The sequence below is a fragment of the Epithele typhae genome (genome assembly GCF_022376455.1).
Source record: "Epithele typhae strain CBS 203.58 chromosome Unknown BXZ73scaffold_9, whole genome shotgun sequence".
Lineage (NCBI taxonomy): Eukaryota > Fungi > Basidiomycota > Agaricomycetes > Polyporales > Epitheliaceae > Epithele > Epithele typhae.
Window position 1 is genome coordinate 277,551 of NW_025954200.1, and position 24,774 is coordinate 302,324.

General features: G+C 57.9%; 7 protein-coding genes across 7 annotated transcripts; 1 reads left to right on the top strand and 6 right to left on the bottom strand.

Annotated features, from left to right (window-relative positions):
• Positions 1 to 53: 53 nt before the first annotated feature.
• On the bottom strand, positions 54 to 1,656 carry BXZ73DRAFT_98855 (uncharacterized protein; the record flags this gene model as incomplete). The annotated part of the gene is made up of 4 exons (XM_048027817.1): positions 54 to 1,019; positions 1,073 to 1,160; positions 1,320 to 1,488; positions 1,566 to 1,656. The coding sequence occupies 4 exons, from the start codon at positions 1,654 to 1,656 to the stop codon at positions 54 to 56; spliced, it is 1,314 nt and encodes a 437-aa protein (XP_047880428.1).
• Positions 1,657 to 2,932: 1,276 nt separating this feature from the next.
• On the bottom strand, positions 2,933 to 8,124 carry BXZ73DRAFT_98856 (uncharacterized protein; the record flags this gene model as incomplete). The annotated part of the gene is made up of 2 exons (XM_048027818.1): positions 2,933 to 6,471; positions 6,519 to 8,124. 2 exons carry the CDS (start codon positions 8,122 to 8,124, stop codon positions 2,933 to 2,935), a joined length of 5,145 nt encoding a protein of 1,714 aa, XP_047880429.1.
• Positions 8,125 to 9,635: 1,511 nt separating this feature from the next.
• BXZ73DRAFT_42917 (kinase-like domain-containing protein) lies at positions 9,636 to 11,077 on the top strand (the record flags this gene model as incomplete). Its single annotated transcript, XM_048019049.1, has 2 exons — positions 9,636 to 10,215; positions 10,287 to 11,077. The coding sequence occupies 2 exons, from the start codon at positions 9,636 to 9,638 to the stop codon at positions 11,075 to 11,077; spliced, it is 1,371 nt and encodes a 456-aa protein (XP_047880430.1).
• Positions 11,078 to 11,432: 355 nt separating this feature from the next.
• On the bottom strand, positions 11,433 to 12,366 carry BXZ73DRAFT_98858 (uncharacterized protein; the record flags this gene model as incomplete). The annotated part of the gene is made up of 3 exons (XM_048027819.1): positions 11,433 to 11,611; positions 11,665 to 12,123; positions 12,183 to 12,366. 3 exons carry the CDS (start codon positions 12,364 to 12,366, stop codon positions 11,433 to 11,435), a joined length of 822 nt encoding a protein of 273 aa, XP_047880431.1.
• A 227-nt stretch (positions 12,367 to 12,593) lies between these two features.
• On the bottom strand, positions 12,594 to 14,062 carry BXZ73DRAFT_88671 (beta-lactamase-like protein; the record flags this gene model as incomplete). Its single annotated transcript, XM_048025036.1, has 7 exons — positions 12,594 to 12,848; positions 12,911 to 12,980; positions 13,035 to 13,099; positions 13,156 to 13,659; positions 13,727 to 13,752; positions 13,813 to 13,931; positions 13,998 to 14,062. 7 exons carry the CDS (start codon positions 14,060 to 14,062, stop codon positions 12,594 to 12,596), a joined length of 1,104 nt encoding a protein of 367 aa, XP_047880432.1.
• Positions 14,063 to 17,342: 3,280 nt separating this feature from the next.
• BXZ73DRAFT_75526 (uncharacterized protein) lies at positions 17,343 to 18,627 on the bottom strand (the record flags this gene model as incomplete). Its single annotated transcript, XM_048022225.1, has 6 exons — positions 17,343 to 17,355; positions 17,412 to 17,470; positions 17,520 to 17,897; positions 17,952 to 17,989; positions 18,046 to 18,407; positions 18,458 to 18,627. The coding sequence occupies 6 exons, from the start codon at positions 18,625 to 18,627 to the stop codon at positions 17,343 to 17,345; spliced, it is 1,020 nt and encodes a 339-aa protein (XP_047880433.1).
• A 703-nt stretch (positions 18,628 to 19,330) lies between these two features.
• BXZ73DRAFT_42871 (P-type ATPase) lies at positions 19,331 to 24,649 on the bottom strand (the record flags this gene model as incomplete). Its single annotated transcript, XM_048019043.1, has 18 exons — positions 19,331 to 19,614; positions 19,669 to 19,832; positions 19,888 to 20,038; positions 20,091 to 20,136; positions 20,196 to 20,271; positions 20,351 to 20,631; positions 20,693 to 20,904; positions 20,953 to 21,167; positions 21,217 to 21,334; positions 21,393 to 21,552; positions 21,609 to 22,169; positions 22,221 to 22,378; positions 22,432 to 22,755; positions 22,808 to 22,874; positions 22,928 to 23,062; positions 23,114 to 23,258; positions 23,313 to 23,518; positions 23,570 to 24,649. 18 exons carry the CDS (start codon positions 24,647 to 24,649, stop codon positions 19,331 to 19,333), a joined length of 4,383 nt encoding a protein of 1,460 aa, XP_047880434.1.
• Positions 24,650 to 24,774: the final 125 nt, after the last annotated feature.

Sequence of the window (24,774 nt, forward strand, 5' to 3'; positions counted from 1 at the left end):
GTGTCATGTAGAGCGAGCAGATTCAAGGATGAGACAGCGCAGAGCCCAACTACTCAGAAGTACAACCCGGCCCAACCCTGGGTCTTGACCACCATCTTGTCCGCTCCATCGCGGCTGCCGACGTACGGCAGCCCGCCGTCCTCCTTGAACGCATTCTGGAGGCGTTTGGCGGAGAACGACGTGGCTTCGACCTCGACGGTGCCGTTGAACGCCGAGTCCTCGTATGTGAGATACAGCTCTCCGCGCATCGACACGTGATGTGTCGCGTCGATCGGGCGGTGCGGCGCGGCGTGCTCAACGTACCGGACGTCCGTACGACCTGCCCCCGACGACGTGAGAAGCCTCGCCGGCGCCGGGGTCTCCGCGGATGATGGGGCGGGGTGCACGCGGACGTTCATCGTGGCGTTGCCGCGTTGGGTGACGAGCTCCACAACATTGACGAGCGTGATGTCGCCGACGAGGTAGCCCTCGTTCATCTGGAGCTTCGACTTGGTCGCGTGGATGCCTTCGGTAGGGAGGACCATGTTCTTCTCTCCCCTGTTGTACATTGTGACGGCAAGGGAGTTGAAGTTGAAGTTGGAGTCGGGGTCAAACTTGACCTGTGTGACCGAGTGCGACATGACGTGGAACGTCTTCACCGATGTGGGCAGGTAGACAGTAACGTCATAGCGAATGCAAGCGTTCCTGACGGATGGCATGAGAAGGTGAAGACGGGACTCCTTTTCGGCACTGTCAATTTCCTGCTGAGTGGGGACGTCGAGTTTGATGAGGTCGAGGTACTCCTGGTTATCGGACCGGACTGTCATTTCGTACTTGATGTCCTTCAGGTCTTCGTCACCTTGCGCGATCACGACCGTACCAAAGCCGTTGCGGAAGTCCATGGAATGGTCGCCACGACCCTGATTCTGACCGACAGGCACACGGACCTCGAACTTGCCATCCCTGTAGAAATGCGGCGCGCTATCGCAGCCGAGCGAAGTACCGAACTGGGGCATGCCCTCAAGGCCGGTGGGCTTCGGCTATACGCACAAAGGATTAGACACCGTCATTTCATGTGCAGAGAATCCCCTACCGTAGCCATCCAGATGGCGAACTTGACCGCCTGCCACCCAACAAGCAGCAGACAGACGATTCCGAACGCCTTCCAGAACAATCCGCAGCTGTATCGTTCGCCCCAGTTCCCAGGCGATGCGCGCAGATACATGGAGAGACCCCGATCAACGGCAGCGTCCGGCACAACGACGCGACGGCGAAAAGAAATCAAGAGAGTATTCCGTCAGCATCCAGCTTGAGGGGCCAGCGGCATGACGATGACATACCGCATCCCGCAGCACATACAGCAGTCCCTACGCTTCCGCCGAGGTCGTGACGGAAGCTCGGTGTCGAGTAGCGACGCGCCGTCCTGCGCATCCTCGTCCACGTTGGGCGTGCGGAGGGCAATCGGGCCACGACTGAGGCCTTCTTCTTCTGCTCCAGGAAGAGTCTCATCTGCGTACGATCACGAGAACACAGGGATGGAGGATCAACGCTTCCGGCAGGCAGGGCGACACAGAAGAAACACTCACAGTGGTCATCGTAGTGCTCTTTGAGCTTCAACGCAACCATGACCGCTCCAACCAGCCCCCAGAAACCAAAAACGGGCCGTTCGCCAGACATGCTATCCAAGGAGTGTGTACGCGCCACGCGGGTTGATGAGAGAAGGAAGGGAGACGAAGTGTGCCGCAAGCGTTGGCAGTAAACGTACGCACGGGTCGAAGGAGAGGAAGGAACAGGGAAGAGGGTGAGCGGATTGCGCGGCCGCCGAGGGCCGCGTCTTTGTACTGTACACAGCCGAGATCGTGCGCCTCGACGTTCCGTCGGTCCAGTCTCCCAAACTCCCACCGCGACCATTCGTTTTCGCCCAGCGCGGCTAAGCCCAGCTTGGCTCAATGATAGAATACGCACCGCTCTCGCGAACTGGGCATTCAAATGTGCGCCTGACCAGGTCGCAGCAACCCCGACAGGAAGTCCAGACGACGCCAGTTCTCCGCTGTTGACCGGGTCGCCGGGAAGAATTGCGGAATTCACTGCGGACCGATGCCACGCATCCTGGGTCGGTCAGGCACGGTATGGCGGCGCTGCGCCGGTCGAGGACTAATCAGGGATTATTTCCGCGGTCATCGCGCACGGCGGCCATCACTGGTTCGAAGGCACCCGAGGATCGCCGTGTACTGTGTTCCGACTTCGTCTTCTTCACTCCTTGCAGTTGTTTCGGCCTACGGTTTTCTATCCAAACGAAGCGGGTTTATAAAGATGAGAACGTTGAGGCGAAAGTCGCGGAGGGAAAGTGAAAGGTCATTGGCGCTTTAGCCATAGGCTGGCGATGACCTGCATACTCGGTGTTGTGGCTGTGGGAAATCGTCCTCGTGTCTTGCGGTCATTCACACCCAGGACAAGGTCTTTGATAGAAGAGGGGGACAGCGCGCTGCGTCGAAGACCGTCACAAAACCTTACCCAACGTTCACATGCTCACCTTGGAAACGCACCGCGAAGTTTTACAACGGAGGTAGCGAGTGTATTAGCAATAATAAACGAACACAGCGGGTCGGATTCCTCCAAGCATACATAAGGTCAACGGAGTGAGAGTGGGTGATACCGAGCGGGTGTGTGGGTAATGGAGGTAACGGAGAGGCTGGAGGGGATCGTGACGGTTCTGAACTGGAGTGAATCGAAGGAAGGTCTAAGTAACAGCGATTGTACGAGTGTATGTATATGTGTGGGGACAGGAGACCGAGTGAGAGAGGGCACCCAGAGATACGTAGTACACAGAGCAAAACATGCATCCACAGCAGATATCAGCGATCTGCAAACCAGCAGCCATCAGCAAACTCGCTCAGAGCGTTTGTTCCAGCGAAAGGACTCACTAGGAGATCAGAGAGTAAACGTAATCATGTCATGTCGCGAACCCATGCCCGTTCCCGTTCGTGTGTCCATTGCCCTCGAGCCCTCCAAGCAGATGAGCGAGCACCGCCGGGATCGAGCTGTTCTGCCGACAGATGACCTGCAGGTCGTGGCTACTCCACACCCGGCCCTCCGAGCCTGGTGTGCCCCCACTGAGCGACGGCTCGTCCTCGTCCAGCTCCGACTCCATCCTGCCCGCCGCGTTCTGCCGGTACAGCTGGCTGCGTGACTTGGATCGTGCATGTGCGCTGCCCGGGTCGACGCGTCGTGACCCATTGCGCGCGAGCATACTGTTCACGCTCCCGGAGCGGCTCCGACCGCCGTTGAGGCGCGTAAGCGCCTGGTCGACGGCGGATGGGTACGGGACGGAGTAAGCGGCGGAACCATCTTCGGCGCCGATGAGCGTGTCTTGGAGCACCTTGAACGCGAGGGCCTGCGCGGCACGGCTGTTCAGAGGCGAGCGCTGGGCAGTTGCCTGTCCAACCTGAATGCGGAGGGCATCTGTCCAGGATTGGCGGATCGTTGAATCGTCAACAGAGAACATGTACCGCCGCTTGAGCCCAGTGTGGTTCATGAATGCGACCTGGAATGTGTTGCGCATGAACGAGCGCTCGACCACGACAGGGCTGCTGAGCGGGAGCCCTGCGTACGCGAGCCCATTCGGGCCCGCGCGCCACATGACGATGGACTTGGCCCCAAGCGCGGTACCTGTGACGCGGAAGGACGCTTCGGGAGACCTCGCGAATGTCAATGTAGGAGGGTCAAAGACGATATCCTGACCAAAGAGGTGGATCGTCAGGTCGGGGTCGGGGCGGGGGATGCGGAGGACCACAGGTTCCGACTGCATGCGGTATGTAAGGCGAGGGGGCAGCGGCCGCTTGATATAGACGTCTATGTCGGGCTCCGTCGCGACGCTTGCGGGCGGTCGAGCCATGAAGAGCTTTTCGCGACGGATGGAGGCGTAGATCTTGTTCAGAACTTCCTCCGAGACGAGCCGACGAGGATCAAAGCGCTTGAAGGCATCCACGAAGTCACGGGGAATGACGTTGCGCATCGGATAATGTGTCGCCCCAGGTTCGTGAGCAATCCCACCATGCAGGACCTCGTTGAGCTGCACGATGGCGCGAACAAGACGAATCGCGAGGTCCTTGTCGTGCGCGACGACCGTAGCGTTTGCCTCGTACCACCGGCTCGAGAAGGAGTCAAGCAGGTACTCCAGCGCCGTCGAGTACCCGGCGGATGACCGCGACGGAATGTGAAGTGACTGGAGGAAGACGCGGAGCGCTTTATCGATGCGCAGTCCGATGAGCCCGAAATTATCCACGAAGGCCCTCAGTGCTGCCTTGCACGAACGTCTTGACAGGTATTCGCCAAGGCGCGCCTTGTCGATGTCTGCTGCGCGGAAGAGGAGCTGGCCAATCGCCGCCTCGTCTCTTGATCCGGTCTTCGCCTGGAGTGTCGCTACCGCATGTTCGGGGTCCTTTGAGAACGTCTGAACGAACTCGCGAACGTTGGGATGCCGCATGGCGTTAGAGTTCGCGCCCGTCTTGACACGCCCGTCGTCACGGTCGCTGCTGAAGCGAAGCTCTTTCAGCTGCACCACGCTCTTCACAACGACCTTGCGCGAAGTGGAGTCAACAAGTGCATCTCCGTCGCCGATGATGGGCTTGGCGATGATGAGAATATCAGTGAAAAGGAAGAGGAAACGATCCTTGATGGTGTTCGCGTTCGCCACTTGCAGCACGGGGGAGGACATAACGAGCCTGCGCGGAGGGTCGTCAATCGCCGATGGCCATATCGCGCTCTTTGAGCCACGTCCAAGTATCTCTTCGAGTCGTTCCATGACGATCGAGCTGATGGAGGGGCCACTCGAAGGCGGTTCAGGTGTATGGTGTGATGAGGACGAGAAAGACTCGGAGGTGGAGCGTGTGGGAAAGTCGTCCAAGGAAGATTGGGGGTCAGGCGTGGTCGAAGAAGGGGGGTCAGGTGGCGACGGGAAACCCGGGGAGGGCGAGTGAGGGGGGACGAATGTGGGAGAAGTCAACCCCAGGGCGTAGGCAAGAGAGCTCGTGTTTTCCACATCTTGACGGGGAGCAGCGGCGGATGAAGGAGAGAGTGCTTCCGTGGAGCGGGAATTAGAATATGAAGCAGGCTCCTGGACAGAGGATCCTTGCTGGTGCGAACCAAGCCGCTGTCCGCTCATGGCGTTCGTTGGCGTCCTGGATGCATCGCTGCTCCAGCTCTGCGACGTCAGTTCGCTGTCCTTGCGCTGCATTAGAAGATCTGTGAGGGATGGCTTCTTGTCTAGACGAGGCGGCAGGTCCATTTGCTGCATCGGTAGTCCTACCAATGGCAATGGGGTGGTCGGGGTCCCAGGAGTTGTCGGTCGTGACCTGCCGAACTTGCTGAGCCATTCGCGAACCCCACCACGGTCGGTGGGGAGCTTCCCTTTCGACCCTGAAGAGCTCGGTGAGATGGCGAGCGCCGTTGAGCCCGTTGACGAACTGGTATTGAAGTAATCCGTCTGGGAGGAGTTCGACGGAACGGATGCAATCTGCTTCGAGCTTGCCCACAGACGGCTGTCTGACGCTTGATGCGAAAGCTTCCGCTCTCTGCTCCCTTCGCCGCCCCTTGTCGTAATCGCAGAACCTGTCGTAGAGTTGCTAGCAGCAACTTCAAGGGGGATAGGGAAACCCATGGTAGGGGAAGTAATGTCAGGTGAAGAGGCGGAGGCAGGAATGAGCTGCTTGAGAGCGGGGAAGGGGAAAAGCTTCGAATCCTGGTACTTCAAATAGTCGGCGGACGACGGTAGAGGGAGGGGAGACGGAGCAGGCGGCGGTACGGAGCCCGCCGGCGCAGATAGAGGAGGCAATGACTGTGCAGAGGCAGAAGCGGAGTTGGATTGCATGACCGGAGGTTGTGACTGCAGCATCGCGAACACACCAGCGTTCGGAGAGTCCGACTTCACCGCGTCCTTGCCACTGTTCAGGCTCGCGCCGCTCTCGCGGCTCACACTGGAGTCTGTATTGTACCGCCGTTCCCGCGCGTTGAGACTGTTCGTGCGAGACCGCCGGCCTCCGGTGCTGCCGCTCCGCGTGAAGGTGTTCTTCATCTTCTCCCACGTACTGATGCTTTCTCCCGGCCGCTTTGGTGTAGATTCTGCTCGCACGTCGTCCCAATCCGTGTAGTCTGCACTAGCCGAGGGTGACCGTGCGACCGACAAACGCATGGGATATGTCGGAGGAGAAGGGGGGAGGCCAGCAGAAGGAGGTTGCTCGTTGAGTTCAATGGGAGAAGTAGGCGAGGCGAGGTCATTGTCAGGATTGAAGTCCGGAGATGTGTCGACGTCGACGATGAGGGGTTTGGGGGCATGGGGACGCTCCCCTTCGTACTCACGAGAAGACCGCTCTTCTGCACCCTCACCAAACGACTCGTCGGCATCCTCTTCTGGCTCGACCTCTTGCGGCTCGTCCTCGTCCTCGTCGTCCTCATCCTCGTCGTCGGAGTCATCGGCAAGCGGACGTTCCGTGACTATATGTGGTCAGAAGAGGTTATGACACGATGCACGATGGACTCACCAAGCTCGGCTACCCAACTAATCTCGCTGTCTCTGTCAAAGGCACTACTGGGCCCCAGACGGCTTCTACTTCTGGGATCCAAGTACGGCATCTCTTCTTCGTCGGGCAGAGCGGGTTCCTGCTCCTTCAACGGGGTCTGGAATGGACTAGCCGGGAACATCTCGCCACGCATGCTCGGGTTGTTGGACATGAACATAGGTACAACGACAGCTCCCGCTGGAGTGGGTGCTGACTCTGTTGATGCGTTCGACGGTGCGTCTGAGCTGTGAGGAAGGCGCAGGCCTGGGACGGGACGGAAGTTACGCGCAGGGGTGACGGGAAGGCGGAGCGGCCGTTCCGCCTCTTCGTCCTCGTCTTCAATCACGACTCCCCGGTGACCCATGGGTGTCTCGTAGTTGTACAAACCATCGTTGACGGCCATCCGGGAAGCTGATCGCGAAGGGGCTCGTGATGATTCCCCATTCACCACGCGACCATTCGAAGAAGGCGGGCGCTGAGGTTCGGGGGTCTGGCGGAGGAAGGGGGGAAGAGGGGAAGAGGGTACGCTGGGGGTGGTCGGTGCGGTAACTGAGGTGTCGCGATCCTCGCGATCGTCAACGACGGCGCTTTGACGTGACGAGTTGCGTCGCCGTCGACGCTTCTTCTTCGTAGCTTCGGGTTGAATCAACTCTTCCCCACCACTTGTCTGCTCGCCGTCCGTCTGATTGTTGATACGGCCGCCAAGCCGCTGAAAGAGCATACCTCGGACAGCTGCACGCTCTCCACCCGCCACCGTGTTGTTCCTCATCAGCTTAGAAGCAGGTGTTGGCGACTGGGAAGCCATAAAGGAGAGGTCGAAGGGCCCGGTTCCACCAGTGAGCTTGGACATGGCCATGGCACGGGCAGCACCCGCACTGTTTGACCGGAAGAGCCCCATTCCGACACCTTTCTGGAGGTCATCGAGCGACGGAAGGGGAGTAGAAGGATTCGTGCCGGGGTAGTAGAGGGGGGCAACGGGACTAATGGGCGAGCGCAGGAAGCGGGAAGGTGGGAAACCAGCTATGTTGGATGGGATTGGGGACACTAGTGGGGGCGACGGGGGAGGGTCTTCGCCAGGGCCCGAGTTGTGATACTCGTCTGCCGAAGACTCGGCGCCGAAGGTGATGAGCGGCGACTGCTTTGCGAGTTTGTTCTTGAAGTCTTTTGAACCTCTTGACCTCGTGCGGGACCGTGATCTCCGTTTGCGCGGGGTCTTGACGGTATCCTCCGCGTTGCCGATCCCAACAGCTCCTGGATCCCCCTCATCTCCATCGGCGTCCTCGTTTTGCGGTCCTTCGGCGATTTCGCTTGGGTGTTCTTCCTCCGTGTGTGGCGCTGAGATTTGCGAATGCTCACCGTTGTTCTCCACTACGGCGTTGTTCTCCACCGCGCCGTCCGTCGCTCCTGCCCGTCCTCTCGGCTCCTCACTCCCACTCCTGCTCTCTCCCTGGGAGCGCTCGCCTTCACTGACGGCCTCGACATGCATTGGAGGGCGCCGGCCGTCTTTCATGCGTGGTAGTGAGGCAGCGCGTTTGAGTTTGGCGATGGCGGTCGCTCGCGCTTCGGCGGCGTTGGAAGAGGCGTCCATGGTGCAGCTGGCTCAGGTGCAGCGGGAAATTCAAAAGCACCTCGGTGTCTATACGAAGGCAATGTGAGGATGGGCGTGGCACGCTCAATTTTGTGGCGAACCTTGAAAACTGACTTGCCCAGCTCCTAGAAAGCATAAGTGGCGAGACGACAGGAAGAACGGGCGGTGCGTACCAGGCAAGACATAAAGACGGGAGAAGGGGATGGAAGGGAGGAGGAGAGAATATTTGCGGTGAACTTAGCAGGCCGTGGAGTCTACTAGCGGAATAAGTAAGTAACCAGTCTGGAACAAGTGTTAGTGCGAGGTAATTAGCGTTTATCACTGCCTTCAATGAAGCCTTGTCACGCATGGAATTGTCACAGGGCCTTGTTTCTCGATCGCGTGAGGCGCCCTGCAAAGTCGTCACAGCCTTGTTCTCACTCTGCCACTTGTTCTTGTCTGTGTTGAAAAACACCATCACCGCATAGTCGGGCGTGTGAACGCCGTTGCGTCTTACGACGTCTTGTTTTATGGCGGCCCATGCTCATTCCTGCACGCGCATGCCTTGGACATGTACCCCGAACGCCGCCGATGCCAGAAGACGGTGAAATCGGGAGGACCAGCCATGCATATGACGCCAGATACGGTCGGACGACAGAAGAAGGAGAGCTCTCTCACTATGGCCCTCTTCTCTGTTATCGCCCACTCACACGTCCATTCCTTGGCTCCCCGTCTTCTATCGATGGTATTCTGGACTAGTCTCTGCTCTATTAATGTCCGAACTCCGAATGGGCCAGCGCGCCCGTAACGGGTCGGGTGATCGGTGCGTGGTCATTCGCATGTTATTTCTACAGCGGGATACAGGTCAGAAGTGCCCCGCGAGCCCGCATCACCCGCCTTCAGCTACGAGTGGTGTGGAAACAGCCGCCGTATACTATCCCCGATCCAGTTGTTTCGGGCAGGTGGCCGGGATGTCCTCCATTGCATGCGTCTCCGGATAGCGTGGTGGTTACGATTTGGACCTCACACCGGTGGAGGGTGAGCCGACGGCACATGCCATGTCAGGGGCCGGCCATGCGCAGTATCGAAGAGTATCGATCGATGCTAACGTGGACCGGCAACTCAACTTAGGACACCGGAGTGCCGCACACTCCTAAACACCACAAAGCATTACTAGGAGCCGTATGGATTGCTGCTGCGGGGGGTTGGTGCCGTCGGCGGCAACGGTCCTAGGAGGTCGGCGACTCCGTGAGTAGCCGTGCCGCGGGCAGCCTCAGGCAAGGTTGCTCTCGAACCAGACTGTGCTGGTCGCCCGCAGCTCCATTCTCCGGAACCAGAACTCGGCATGGCCGAGTCGTCCCACATCCGACTCGGATGTCCAACATACCGAACACATAGTCTCGAAGAGGCCCGCGTATATAAGGAGCCGTCGTCGAGGCCTCAAACTCAGCATCTCCAAAGCATCTCGCCCACTTTTCTCTCAGTCATCTTCTCTGTTTCTCACTTCTTCACTTCGCTCCTACTTCCTCGATATGATTGTCCCAAGCTCCCTCGTCCCCGACCTCTCCTTTACCACACTCGAGTCCGGCCGCTACCACCTCCTCCACCGTCTCGGCGCCGGCTCCTTTGGCGTCGTCTATGCTGCAGTCGAGTACCTCTCGGAGTCCTCCCCCGCGGTTCCTCGGGCTATCAAAATCATTCCCGCTATGGGCGGTGTCAAGGCCAAGGCGTTGCAACAGCGCGAAATCGACATGCACACTATCGTCTCCGACAACGAGCACGTCGTCACCCTCCACCGCGAGTTCACCGACGGCCAACATGTCTACCTTGTCATGGACTACTTCGAAGGCGGCAGCCTTTACGACTTCATGCGTCGACGCAACTGGACGCCCATTGCGGGCAGCGACGCCGTGCTCAAGCGCATGTTCCTCCAGATCCTCGACGGCGTTGCCGAGTGCCACGCGAAGGGGGTCTCGCACTGCGATCTAAAGCTCAACAACATCCTCGTCAGCGAGGACATGTCCGAAGTCCGCCTCGCCGACTTCGGACTCGCCACCAGCGAGCTTTTCAGCTCCGACTTCGGTGCCTCAACTCCCCAGTTCATGTGTCCTGGTGAGCTCTCCTTCCCCTTTGCCATTGACCGCAGTACTCACCTAATTCTGAATCTCCAGAGGGCCTGAAAGGTGGTGGTGGTGTCTTCATTCGCCCCTACAACACCCAGCGGAACGACATCTGGGCGCTCGGCGTCATCCTCCTCAACCTCGCGGTCGGCCGGCTCCTCTGGCAGGAAGCCTCCACCGACGACGTCTACTACCGCGCCTTCTGCGAGTACCCCGAATACCTCCGCGCGGCTCTGCCCATCTCCGCCCCACTCGACGCCCTCCTCCAGAGCGTGCTCACGCCCAACCCCTCGGACACGCTCTCGCTCGCCCAGTTCCGCGCCAAGCTCCTCGCCGTCGATTCCTTCTGGATGACCCCCGACGAGCTCGAGGCCGCCTACCCCAGCGCGCGCAACATCTGGGCCCGGTACCGCCACAACCTCGACTCCCTCGACTCCCTCGACTCCAGCTCCGACTACGAGTCCGAGTCCGAGTCCGACGGCGAGATCGACACCGACTCGGACATGTCCGACAGCGACGACAGCGCTGCGAGCAGCCCGCTCTTCAGCCCGGTCGAGCCCGCCGCCGTGCCCGAGGACGCCAAGGTCGCCGACTGCTGGGAGGAGCAGTACGGCGCGGCCGTGCGCGCCGCCAACTACGGCCCCGCGGCCACATACGACCTCTCCGCGGCGACGAACGCGTCCGCGACGGGCAACGCGGATGTGTTCTCCTCCATGGACTCGGAAGACACCGCGACGGACAGCGAGGGGCCCGCGACGCGCGACTTCGTCACGTCCTCGCCTGTGCTCGAGGAGGGCGACGGCAAGCTGCGCCGGAGCTACGCGAGGAGCTGGGATCTGCAGGAGTTCATGTGAAGGGCGGTGGCCCGATAGTCGCAGGCGACTTCGTTTGGATATACCATGGACACAATATACCTGAATCCCTTAGATGCGATACTTAGACGAACTGGAACCTGGAATAGCTTGTAGCGTAGACCACCTAGACGGACTGGACCTTATAATGGCTTTCATAAATTCGCTCTTCTTTCATGACGCCATCGGCACCACTCCCCGAGATACCAACTTGACCGCGGTCCCATGTCTCGGGATTCAGATCCAGACAAGGTCGAAATGGGTGAAAAGGGTGTGCAATAAGCAGCAAGATAGCGTATGTATAGCAGAGGAGCGGTGTAGTAGTGTATTAGAGGCGGAAGCCGGGGATACTTTTTGGCTAATGTGAAGTGGACGCAACAGGCTTGCTCGGCTTGCTCTTCTGCTCCGGCGGTGATGACTTCAACTCAGCAGGGGCAGCAGGCACAGGCTCCTCCGACGCAAGGACGGCGACCTCTGCGCTGGGCTCCGCAGTGTCGGGCCCAAGGGCCTCCTCGGCTTCGTCGTCGTCCATAATGTCTGCACCAGCTCGTCAGCTTCCCAGCCTTCAAGCTGAGTACATAAATACGCACCATCGCCATAGACATCCGGATGCTCGCGGAAGCAGGTCTGCATCGCCTTGAACTTCTCCACGCAGTCAATGCCCTTGGGATCCTCCTCCGAGTAGATGAAGCACGAGAACGCCTCCCGGAACTCAGGCCCACACGGCCCGTGCGCCATCCCGCCCAGACACGGGCAGTCCCAGTTGATTTCCCCCGTCACCGGGTCGTACGCACCACCTCCACCGCCGTTGGCACTCCCCTCCGCCGCCTCACCCTCCGCCGCCTCACCCTCCGCCGCCTCACCCTCCGCCGCCTCGCCCTCCGTTGTTGGCTCCTCCGTCGCAGACTCCGGAGGCTGGGACGCGGGTACCGACGAGTCGTGTGTGGGCGCCGAGTCCGTCAACAACGCCGGGTCGCTCTCCGCAGTAGGAGCCGGAGGAGACGCGTCGGCAGCCTTGGACGCAGTGGGGACCCGTTTCTGCTTAGAGGCTAGGGATGCACGGGTGCGTGAGACTCGATCTCTCTCTGAACGCGATGTAAACACTCACCCGTGCCAGGGCCGTCCAGGGCAATCCTTTCCGGGTACCAAGTGTTCCACACAAGATAAGACGCGACGACAGCAGAGGCCCCGAGGACGGCGCGTCCGCGCGCTGGGCCCGCACGCGTCGAGGTTTGGTGCGCTGAGGAGTGCAGCGAGCGACGGAAGGATGTGCGGGCAAGGGTCCTCAGCATTTTGAGCGGGCCTGAAGACAGTGAAGGAGGAAGGATGAAGGATGAAAGGCCGGGCGAAGGATGACTGGCAGGGCGGACGCGAAGAGTAAGCAGGACGCCCGCCACGCTGACGCCCACGGCCGATGACACAGCGGCACCTCGGTCCGTGGGAAGCCGCACACTGAGGAGACTCAACGGCTTTAGTCTCCGGGCACAAGTACATAGGTTCATACACATCCCACGTTCCCTCACTGGGAGTACGTTGCGGCGAACAGCCTCTTCTCAGCCTCGGCAGACCCTTCCACGATGATCCTGTGTCCAACTCCGGCAGGCACGCATCCTTCGCCGAGAGCATCCTCCAACGCGACCTTCGCTGCGAAACCAGTGCAGTGCATCGGGAGAACGTACGTCGGTGATGGTCTCATCTTGCTAGCCAAAAAATCCACTGTCGGAGGGATTCGTTCCACGAGCTCCGTTCCAGCGAGATGCAGCCCTCCGATGATCTAGGAATGCGTCCAGGAAACTTCAGTACTGATGTAGGACCACACGGATCTAAATCCCGTACCATGTACACCGGACGAGCAAAGGTATTGATGGCATCCTTTACCACATTCACAATCCCGGCGTGGGAGCACCTGAGCACCAAATGTGAGTCCATCCCGCAGCCCCGGCTTTCCCTTCCACCTTACGATGAGAAAATAACCAGACCCTTCCCCAGTACGTCAATCGCCGCATACCGTTCGTCCATTACATCCTGGAAAACGCCCTGGATCAGCCAGCATCCCACCCCGCAGCGGTCCCACAACCCACTTCTTCGGGCACCCACTTCCCCGTCGCCTCCCCCTCCCGCTCGACCCAGCGCACGCCCGAGGGCAGTCCCCCCTCGAAGTGCGTCACGCGCGGGATCTCCCCGCTCACCCACACCGCACCGCCTGCAACGGCGTGGCCCACGGCGTGGGTCTCCACGCGCGCGCCCGCGGCCTCGAGCGCGGCGAAGTGCGGGTCGTCCGGCAGCCGCCCGACGACGCGCCCCCCGGCGGACACCGGCGCGATACCCCGCGCGAGCGGACGGTCCGGGTGCAGGTCGACGACGCACGGCGGGGCCGCGGCGGCGGTGGAGAGGACGGACGCGGCGCGGTGGCGGAGGAGGGCGAGCATGCCTCCTGAGTGGTCCGCGTGCCAGTGGGAGAGGACGATGCGCTCGATGCGCTCGACGGGGATGCGGAGGGCTTGGACGTTGCGGATGATCGAGCGCGAGTCAGGGCCGGTGTCGAAGAGCGTTAGGCGCGACTCTTCGCCCTCGACTTCGGTTTCCTGAAGGAATAAGAGGATGTTTTAGAGTACTATGGGTCCGCATAATGGAGTCTGGATAAACGCGTACAATCAGCGCGGAGAATCCGTGTGCGCCTGAGAAGATCTTCAGTACAAAGCACCTATGATCCGATCTACAAAACGGGGGTTACTAACCACAACAATAGTTCTCGAGATCAACAAATGGCACCCCGGTCAGAGCATCTATAGGTACATCCGGATGCGTCAAGTGCAATGGTACTTCCAAGATGAACCCGGGGGGCAACTTCGTCATCCTACCATTTCGCAGTCAAGATCAACACAAGTGAGAGAATAGACGTCGACGACGAGACGAGACGTGCCATTCGATGCTGTTGTCGACCAAGAAGGTGATTGTGAGCTTCTCAACCGCTTTGATCTTGGGCATGGCTATGGTCGAAGATGAAGCTGGAAGCGCTTGAAACGCGCGCGCAGCTAGTCTCCTCTAGGCAGCCCTTCTATCAAAGGCGCGCAGCAAGCTTGATCACCGTTCACAAGACGACGTGCAGTCTTGCAGCCGGGGAAGAGTAATTACCATACCGATCTTCGCACCCTCACACGGCGACGTCCGTATACTCCACGTTGGTACATACCCCGCTGAGGAGAGTGGGCCGGAGCACAAGAAGAAACATGGCGCAGAAATCGGAAACGGCAACATGCCAGCGGCGTTCAAGACCTCCTCCACCTGTACCTCACATCAATCAGGCCGGCTTAGCCCGTGGCACTGGGGGGGTGGCCCGGGTCAAGTAGACCTGAAACCGTGCTCCCCCGCACGTTTGAATAATTCGTCCAATAAACTCGAGCTGTTTCCCAACAGGGAAGTGCTCGAACGCCCTCCCAAGTCCCCCAGCCCATCACGTGTCATCAGTCCGCGTTATCTCTCCCGCCCGCGCCCGCGTTATCTCCCGCGCCCACGCTCACGTTATCTCCCGCGCCGGCGCCGCGCGCCTCCCTGCCCCGCCACCCGTGCTCGCTGTGCCCGACAGTGAGCTCGCTGTCCCTGCACCCTGCCTCCCCCTCCTCTCCGTTTCCCTCCGTTCTTTTTGTAATCTACTTGTATTCAAAATGCGCACCTAATGGTACACAATCCAATCGCCACACCTGCCTGGGTGTGCCTGCACTGAGCCCTCAAACCTCCCAAAGTGCGTGCAATACAGGAACATATATAAGCATTCAACTGATCGGCTAAGTCCTGCATCAGATAGATGTAGATGAGAGCTGCTCTATTATAAAATCGCAGGTGGATAGCTAGAAGGGTGCAGGTATGATGTCATATGTTATCTCAGAATGACATATCACACAGTGATATGGTATATGCATATATCGTCTTATGTACACCCAGAATCGTACCTAGAGGTCATTCAGAGTGTATTGCAAGAAGAAGAAAGTGAATAGACGATGTTGTGGTGAAGATGTGACATATGCTCAGAAGGGGGAGTTGGCTTGAAAATGTGACCTTCATATGTTTTTTGGCAGACCTCTGATCACTTCGCATCTTGTTGCATTACGTTTATATGTATACGGAGAGCTCAGATCGTCGTTTTGGTGCTTATCGGTGAAGGATTGAAAACAGGAAATGGTATGTCATTATTCCATGACATAGAGTATAGCGAGATAGCATGTGCTCCGATTATTATTCTGAAAGGTGGAATAGAACGGGGTGTTCTTCTGCTAAACGATGCAGAAGGAATCTTGAAGAATGGTTGAGCGGTGGTTGAGATACGCCATATGAGCTTGAAGTGTGCAAAGCGGTGAAGGTGGTTCAAGGGCGTTCTTTGTGCAACCTGCCGTTCTAGACCCATATGGCGTATCTCAACCACCGCTCAACCATTCTTCAAGATTCTTTCTGCATCGTTTAGCAGAAGAACACCCCGTTCTATTCCACCTTTCAGAATAATAATCGGAGCACATGCTATCTCGCTATACTCTATGTCATGGAATAATGACATACCATTTCCTGTTTTCAATCCTTCACCGATAAGCACCAAAACGACGATCTGAGCTCTCCGTATACATATAAACGTAATGCAACAAGATGCGAAGTGATCAGAGGTCTGCCAAAAAACATATGAAGGTCACATTTTCAAGCCAACTCCCCCTTCTGAGCATATGTCACATCTTCACCACAACATCGTCTATTCACTTTCTTCTTCTTGCAATACACTCTGAATGACCTCTAGGTACGATTCTGGGTGTACATAAGACGATATATGCATATACCATATCACTGTGTGATATGTCATTCTGAGATAACATATGACATCATACCTGCACCCTTCTAGCTATCCACCTGCGATTTTATAATAGAGCAGCTCTCATCTACATCTATCTGATGCAGGACTTAGCCGATCAGTTGAATGCTTATATATGTTCCTGTATTGCACGCACTTTGGGAGGTTTGAGGGCTCAGTGCAGGCACACCCAGGCAGGTGTGGCGATTGGATTGTGTACCATTAGGTGCGCATTTTGAATACAAGTAGATTACAAAAAGAACGGAGGGAAACGGAGAGGAGGGGGAGGCAGGGTGCAGGGACAGCGAGCTCACTGTCGGGCACAGCGAGCACGGGTGGCGGGGCAGGGAGGCGCGCGGCGCCGGCGCGGGAGATAACGTGAGCGTGGGCGCGGGAGATAACGCGGGCGCGGGCGGGAGAGATAACGCGGACTGATGACACGTGATGGGCTGGGGGACTTGGGAGGGCGTTCGAGCACTTCCCTGTTGGGAAACAGCTCGAGTTTATTGGACGAATTATTCAAACGTGCGGGGGAGCACGGTTTCAGGTCTACTTGACCCGGGCCACCCCCCCCAGTGCCACGGGCTAAGCCGGCCTGATTGATGTGAGGTACAGGTGACCTCCTCCCTGCGACAGCGGTGGCACTGGGCAGGACCAGGATCAGAAGCCCTCAGAATGGGAGAAACCCAATTCACAGTACTACTACATCGCGACGGGCATCGCGACGTAGACCGTGTACGTGGATGCAACTTTGTGGGACAAGGCTCCTGGAATGCCGAGATCGCATGCACTGCCTTGGCACGAATGCAGTCACCCCCCCGGGGTGTCGTCGAGACCGTCGCTAGCTTTATCGACCGAAGCATTGCGACTGCGGTCGACAAACAACAGTTGCACAAGGCCGCAAGGGAATCCTACAGTGCTGCTTCTCGGTGCCCATGGGAGACTAGAAGAGAGCAAATTACTTGTAGTCAAGTTCTTTGAGCAGCAACTGGTCTCTCATCTCGCCCAGAGGATTAATTGAGAGGGCCAGCACTCCTTTCATCGCGGGGCTTCGGATCCGGAGTCCAAGACGTTTATTGTAGGTGAACCTCATAGGTTTCCATACTATCGAATGGGAGAATAAGGAAACCTGCAAGCACTTTCCTGAGTCCCGGCCATCCCAGAAAGCTAGGCTATCAAGAAGAGAACGAAAGCAAGGGTCTAGGTGAGAACTGTCCAAACGATGGCCCCAACGTCGAGAAGGAAAGAAATACGAGCCCGTAGAATACACCGGCAAGCGCCGATTTACAGTACAATCTACTGTCCGAGGTGCTGGAGAACTGACTATGCCATTGGGCGGCGTCCAACTACACAGTGTACAGCTAGACATTGCATCTTCCCGCTGTTGCCCCAAGGCAGAATCCAGCAACGTGATAAGAATACTAATGAATAGCGGGTTTAGGCGGCTTGCCTGGATACAAGTTGTCAGGATTCTGTACGACTAGAAGTCAAAATACCGAGACTTACGCCATTCCACCGTAGCCCATAGCCGCCCCTGATTCCGCAAGCTTGCGCTGCCTGAACGCCTGCAGAGAGCTCAGTTTACAACCATTTTCTCGCGCACATTGTACTCACCCTGCGGTACTTGGTGCGCTCGTAGGTGACGAGACCAACAACGATGAGAGCGATGACCGATATACCAGCGAATACACCCAAACCAATCGGCAGGACAGAGAGCGAAGTGCCAGGAAGCTGGAATTTCGCGGGTGTGCTCGACTGCGCGGTGTCTGCGGCCGAGGTCGCATTTGCACCCACAGCCGACGCCGAGACCATGGTGGCGGGGACAGAGCTGAAGCCATTCGCAGAGATCGCACCGTTCCCTGCATTGACACCCGTAGCCGTCGAGCTGGCCGCAGAGCCCGTCGCGCTTGCAGTGGAGGAAGCCGCTGCGGAGGAGGCCGACGAGCCCGTTGCCGCGGCGGAAAGCGAGGAGCCAGGGACAAGGGAGACGGACTGAAAACACGGGGATGAGGGCAAGAACTACGCCGCAGATTATTCGAAACTCACATCCGTTGCAATGGCCCCCGACCCGGACGTGGTGGAGGCTATAATGGACGATGTCGTTTGAGAATAATTCTGCGAGAACAATAGGAATACGTACCAGAGCTGCTCGACGAATCAGTCGACGTGGATGAAGAGCCGTTCGCAGTCGAGGACGCCGAGGACGAATCCGTCGAGGACGTCGAACCAGCCGAGGACGAATCCGTCGAACCAGCCGACGACGTCGACGACGAAGAGTCGGACGACGAAGTCGAACTGGAAGAATCCGTGGAACTAGACGACGACGACGTTGACGTCGATGTGGAAGAGGACGAGTCTGACGAAGTGGTGCTGCTCCCATTGCTGCTGTTGTTGTCCACCATCTGGATTGTGCATGTCTTGGTTTCCTTCACCAACGGCTTGCCATTGCTGGTGATGGGATCAAGCTGGATCGTGCACTGCTGGAGCATAGGTCCTTGGGAGCTGGGGAAGGCTCAGGGGCCATTCGGTGGCATGTAAAGCGTCCTACTCACGTCTCGAGAATCGTCGTCGTCTGCACGGTGGTCGACTTTGAGAGATTGTCACCACTGCCGGCGCGACGGACGAAGGACTGCACCGACCTCCTCTCCGTGGGCGCCGGCGCGGCATGGACTGCAGCGGCAGAGAGAAGGAGAAGGGCGAGTGACTTTGAGAGCCCGAACATCTTGACGATAGAGGATGGCCGGGTGAAAAGGATAGCTCGGAAGGGTGGAAACAGGTGGGTTATGCGGAAGCCGGCTCCCTTGTGGCTCGACGGCGCGTACAGCGGCGACGAAGGTGGAAAGAAAGGAATGGAATGGCCCCCAGGGCTAACGAAAAGAGCAAGCCGGGGAGGATGGCGGGGGGGAAGAGGTGAGAGGCGAGGCAGGCGCGCTCTTTGGCCTTCTCCAGAGCTCAGGGCCTGGCACGTCTGATTGTTTCGGCCCCCATCAAAATTTTCACTGTCCGAAAGCATGCACCGAGGCGCGTTCTAATCCCGCAAGCATCCAGTGCCATTGCGGCAAGCGGCGCGTGAAAAATGCGCAGTTGCTCCCAACAAAGCGGCAACGATCAGCCTTTGGGACCCGGCGCGTTGGCAACGCGCGTTCCAGGCTTGCCCGATCATCGACCTCGCAGCCCTCGTCCGCGGGCTTTGCCACTCCCAGGCCCGCCCGTGTGGTAACCAAGCCTTCAGGCCGCCGTTCTATGTCAGACTCCCGCTCTCTACATAGTACACAGAAGGCTTCTCGTATCTCTACGCCGTCCCGCTCGCCGCTCGCCGTTGACGGCCCGTGCTGCGCACCGCGCGGACCTGCGAGCCTTGGCTGTCGCGCCCCGTTGCTCCGCAGGCGAAGCCGCAATCAGGCCCGGGTCTCCCCCATCAAGATTCAGCGCATCCCGCCCTCCACCGCCTTGTAGATTTTGCCATCGCGCACCCGCTGCCGACGACGCAGCTCTAAGAGTGCCCCAATGGCCCGCGAAACTGCCTGCGTGCCGTAGTGCTCGAACAGCAGCGACGCTGTCACGTTCACGGCCACTGCCAGCAGCAGTGCCGCGCGGGCCATCACAGGCAGCGAAATCAAGTCTAGCCACTGGACGACGGACGCGGGCGGGCTCAGCATGACAAGCAGGTTGAACAGACAGAGGCAGATCATTGACAGCATGAACCAGCCTGGCGGATATGCCATCAGTAATGATGCTGTGGTCAGACGAGATAATTACGGACCGTTTGTCCACATCTGCTTCCTGTAAGGAGGGCCAATGCTGAACACCGCGGCCACGAGGATATATTGGAAACACGACACCAAAAATAGTGCCGAGTTTTCATAGTTGCGTGCCGAGAGCTTGTCGTCGACCTCATTTGGATCCTTGGGCGCCGGTGCGGCGTACCTGCCGCCACATTTCAGCATGTCTGTCGCGTGTCTTGGAGGAGACAGACACTCACCACTCTTGGGAACGGACCCAAAAGAAGGCCCAGAACTGGATGGCAGATGTGATGACAATCTGACCGACGAGACTAGCGAGCACCTTCTTTGACACCAGGCTTGCGGTAGGTCTCTTTGGATGGATCTTCGGGAACGGAAGCGTGCGTCCCACTGCGGAGTCGTTAGTCCAATAGTGAGCAGGAGCAATCAGCCCTTGGCTTACTGGTCACTGCGATCGGGATGATGATGAAGAGGTCGATGTACAGAAACTGCGATATACAATGATGAATGATCGGTCCCCATCACTGTGAACATCCGGACGACGTACCTGGAAATCCCCCAACGAGGATGCAAACGAATAGAGCAACGTGATCGTGGTAAATTGAATAAGAGAGTACAGTGCCCTGTGATCGTTAAATAGTGAACATCAACTACTGCATCCAGAGAGCGGAGAGGTGGGTGGGAAGAAGAGGCTGTCCTCACATGTACTTGAAACAGCTGAAGGATGTCACCAACGCTGCCCGACCTTCTTTGATGACCTCGAGGACACAGCTAATGTCTGGTGTCCGGCTCGTGAAAGGAGCGGCGACGGACGCCTCGGCTTCTGACAGCGACAGGCCGACGTCCGCGGCCTTGAGAGCAGCACAGTCGTTTGCACCGTCACCACACATCAAGACGACGTATCCCAAGCCTTGTAGCCGTTCGACGACCTCGTTCTTCTCGTCCGGAGACATGCGCGCATAGATTTGCGTCTTCACGAGCATCTGCACAAACGGGGGTTGGTAAGAGATCATTACGCCACGGGGCACGGAGCACAGCACTGACACGCTGCATCGTTTCGAGCGGTGCATGATTGATGATCCACCGGAAGACATCGCCGGTCACGGCGAGCGTATAATCTTGTCCCTCGAGCTCTTCTTGATCGACGAGACGATTCGTGGGAGGGAGCTGTGGTTTGAGACTGTAGTCGTCGAGCTTCCACGTCGGCTCGTCCATACTCGACCACTCCAACTTCGACAAGCCGGATGACGGACCGCCTGTAGCGGTGGTGAGACGAGACAAGGCTGATCAAACAAATGACGCACCTCGAACAAACGTTGGAGTGAAAACCTGCACGGCGGGGTTGATGAGACCGCACTCGCGCGCCACGCTGACAGCGGTGAGGGGGTTGTCTCCAGTGATCATCCTGCACGCGAAGTGCGCGGCCCTGAGCGTTTGAATGGCGGGAGTCGTCCCAGACTTGAGCTTATTCTCGAAGATCACTAGCCCTAGGAACTGCAAATTGGATTCCGCTTGTTCTCTGACGGTCTTCGTGAGCAGTGAAGAAAGAGAACAGTGGCCTCGCGTACCGCTTGAGTTTCTGAGCCTTGAGCCATGAAAGACCCTCAATACTCTTGCCGGCCATAGCAATCACTCGGTATCCGCGTTTGGTATAGTAGGACAGCAGGTCGTCGTAGTCTTGGGGGACTGGAGCATGACGCGTCAATGCTGTGTTATGAGAACACTACAAGTGTCCGAGACTTACAGGTGCTCTTGTCGCAGATTTCCGCCATCACTTCGGGCGCGCCCTTAACGTAGACCTCCATACTTGTGCTCTTCAGCCGTTTCACGACAACGCTCATCCGGCGAAGCGCGGAAACGAACTCAAACGTCCGGATGACGCCAAGTTCCAAGAAATGCGCGTGCTGTGCAGTGAATGAAATGAGCACAGGTAACGATGGACACTGACTGGAGTACTGACCCTGCCCGCGCCTTTGAGCGCATCTTCGACCCGAAACTGTGCACTTCCAGGGGGGCGAACCACCGTCTGCACAAGCGCCGCTGGACGATCCCCGCCTACCTTATTCTTGACAACCCCAGTGCCTGCAACATGGCCTTCCTCGAGCGTCCACTTGGTAAACTCGAACATCTTCACGTCGAGCGGGTCCCCGATCGTCTCTCCGTCGACCATCTTGAGCGAGTGACAGGTAGCGAGGGCGTGCAAGAAGTTCGCTTTCTCGCGGGGCGCGGGTAGGTCGTGAATGTCCTCGAGGAGCTCCCCAAAGCGATCCGCGTGCCGCTCAGGCCCGCGCACGCCGAGAATGTCCAGTCCGTCTTCGGTGAGGGTGCCGGTTTTGTCGAAACAACAGACGTTGATCTGACCAGCAACGTTGACGCGCGAGGGCGAGATGCAGAAGATGCCGAGCTTGCGCAGCCGTGTGATGGCGAAGCTGGTGCCAATTGAGAGGGTCGCGGGAAGTGCTGGGGGAACAACAACGGTGATGAGATCCAATGCACGGATCACAATGGTATGCCAGCGAACCTGGTCAAACGTCAGTCATATAGCACCATCAAAGCAGTGGGGTCCACGTACACCCAGTCTGACAAACTGAACGGCACTCGCACAGAAGCCAAGGCCGGCAACAGCCGCAAGGACTCCGATGAATCGCATGGAGTCCCGATAAAATTTGAAGCCCGTAGGTTTGGGATAGAGCATGGAACGGACCAATGCGCCCTTGGTCGTGTAGAAACCTGGGGGGCATCAATCATCGATACTCTAATCCTTCAGCATAGGGTGCACTTACCAGTGCGTACAACAAGAGCTAGGGCTGGTGCACTTGGACGCCCGTCAGTGGCTAACCCAGCACGGATTCGTACAACACGTGTTCCAGAGTACAGGAAGCTCTTCGCCATGTCCCCGGATATATCCACGGTGTCCTTCCATCGGGCGAGGTCGTCACCTTTGATAGGTATCTTGCTGACGGGTACACTTTCACCTGTGAGCATACTTTCATTGACGATGGCATCTCCCGATAGGAGAAACATGTCCGCTGGGATTGTATTCAAGGGTGGGTCGAGAAGATTAACGACGTCTCCCGTCACAAGCTCCGATGAGTCGCAAAATATCCCTGGAAGTGCATGCTCAGCATCGACATACTGCATGCCCCCAGTGCGACTCACATGAGCCATCACGGTACACCTTGACAGGACACATGAACTTCGACATCTCCCTCATGCGTGCGATCGTCTGAGGTTTTTTCATAAGCTCCTAAGAATCGTCGCCTATAGTCTGCGCCTTACCTGCTTGGTCTCAATGAGTGTTGTGACGATTGTAACAGCAGAGATGAGTGCGATGCAAAATGCGTAATAGTAGTAGTCATCTAATGACCACAATAATATGCTGGCGATTTGGAAGACGTAAAACGGATGGATGACCTGGAACACTTCTTGAGATGTGAGCAGTCAGAACTAGAATAGAGAACAAACCTCGTCAATCAGCAGTGTACCCGTAGACTTTCCTTCTATATCAATAAGATTGGAGCCGAACAACTTCAAGCGTTGCGTCTTGACATCACTGGAAACACCGTTTTGTACGCTGAGAATCCCTTGCCATGATGCATCTCTCCAATCTCTGTTTATCGTAACATTCAGTGGCTTTCGGCACACAACGTTAACAGGAACTGACTTGATCATGCCGAACAGCCCTGTCCGTGGGTCAAGGGCGAACCTGTTGTATCGATAGTCGACGTACATAAGGACGCCCATGACAAGACCTGGTGTGTACTTCGGAAGGAGCTGGGAAGGGTCTGGATTGGAGGAGAACACCGTGGAGAAGGAGTAGGGATATTCAAGGCGACCAATGGGGAAGAGTGCGATGTCTCTGTATGCAGTCTGTGAATTAACCAGTCAGATAAGTCCATATACATCCGCGTGCTAACTCACCTCAACGACTACAAAGCCACGCTTCATGTCGATAAATGCGCGTTCTCGCGTAACCCATCGAAGCCAGAGCTTGGGGAACCAACGGCCAAGCAAAGCAAGTACCCCGAAGGTGCACGTACAGCATAACCACCACGTCCACTGCTTCCACGGGATTTGCTCGTACCCAATCATGCGTATGTGTGCATCTTCGTCCTCAATGTACAGCGTTTGCCGGCTTGGCGGTCCAGACGGAGGTGGGGGTAAAGGCTCGAGCTCGCCCATCTCTATCCTGGCCTCCGAACCAAACACTGGGTCGCCCGCCAAGAACGGTAGACCGGGTCCCGGTGACGGCGGCGGCGAGTCGAATGCGACCTCGCTCCCGGACGGCGCGAGACTGGCGATGTCCGCTTCGTCCTCATCCTCGTCCTCCTCATTCGACGAGTATCCCCACCGCTCGTCGCCTTCATCCGACATGTCATCCACCGCGTAGTCCGAGCTCGCCTCCGACCTCCGACTGCTATGTCGACGAAGTAGGCGAGACCGCGAGACTCGACTGGACATGGATGTGCGGCGACTCCGCGGCGGAGACTCCGTGGTAGGGGCCCCGCGCCCGAAAATGCTAGCGAGGTTTTCGAAGACGTTGCTCCGTGCAGCCGGTGGGGAGGGAGACTGGCGGCGACGGCGACCACGCCAGCTTCTACTCAAGTCCTCGGTCGTGTCCTCCTCGCCCGACAAGTCCTCTTGCTCTGACCATCCCCCATTGCTCCTCCGGTCCCCATCCACAGAGGCGCCGTCCCCACTCATCCTTCTGCTGCGCCGACCGTCTTGACTGGTTGCGTCGTCGCTGCGTCTGCGGCTCAACGAGGCTCGAGAGAAGCCGCTGCTTCGTCGGTGATGGTCCCGGAGCGTCATGCGGGAGACACTACTTGGAATGACGGAGTGACCTGGCCCGTCGAACATATTGTCGCCGCCGTCGTCTCCATAGCGAGAGTCGCGTCGCGAACGGTTGGCGTCCGAAATTGCTTGTTGGATATCTAGAGGTGACGCGCCTTCGGTGTAGTCATATCCTCCGCTGCCGCTGGATGGAGATGCCTCTGCCATGGAAGCCCCGGAAGAGGATGGACGGCCTAGATTCCGAAGAGGTATAGGCTGTGGTTGATGCACGTTGAGCAGGGCTAGCGAAGGGCGAGCATATGTCGAGAGGGGGTGGGGGAGACGGAGAAGAC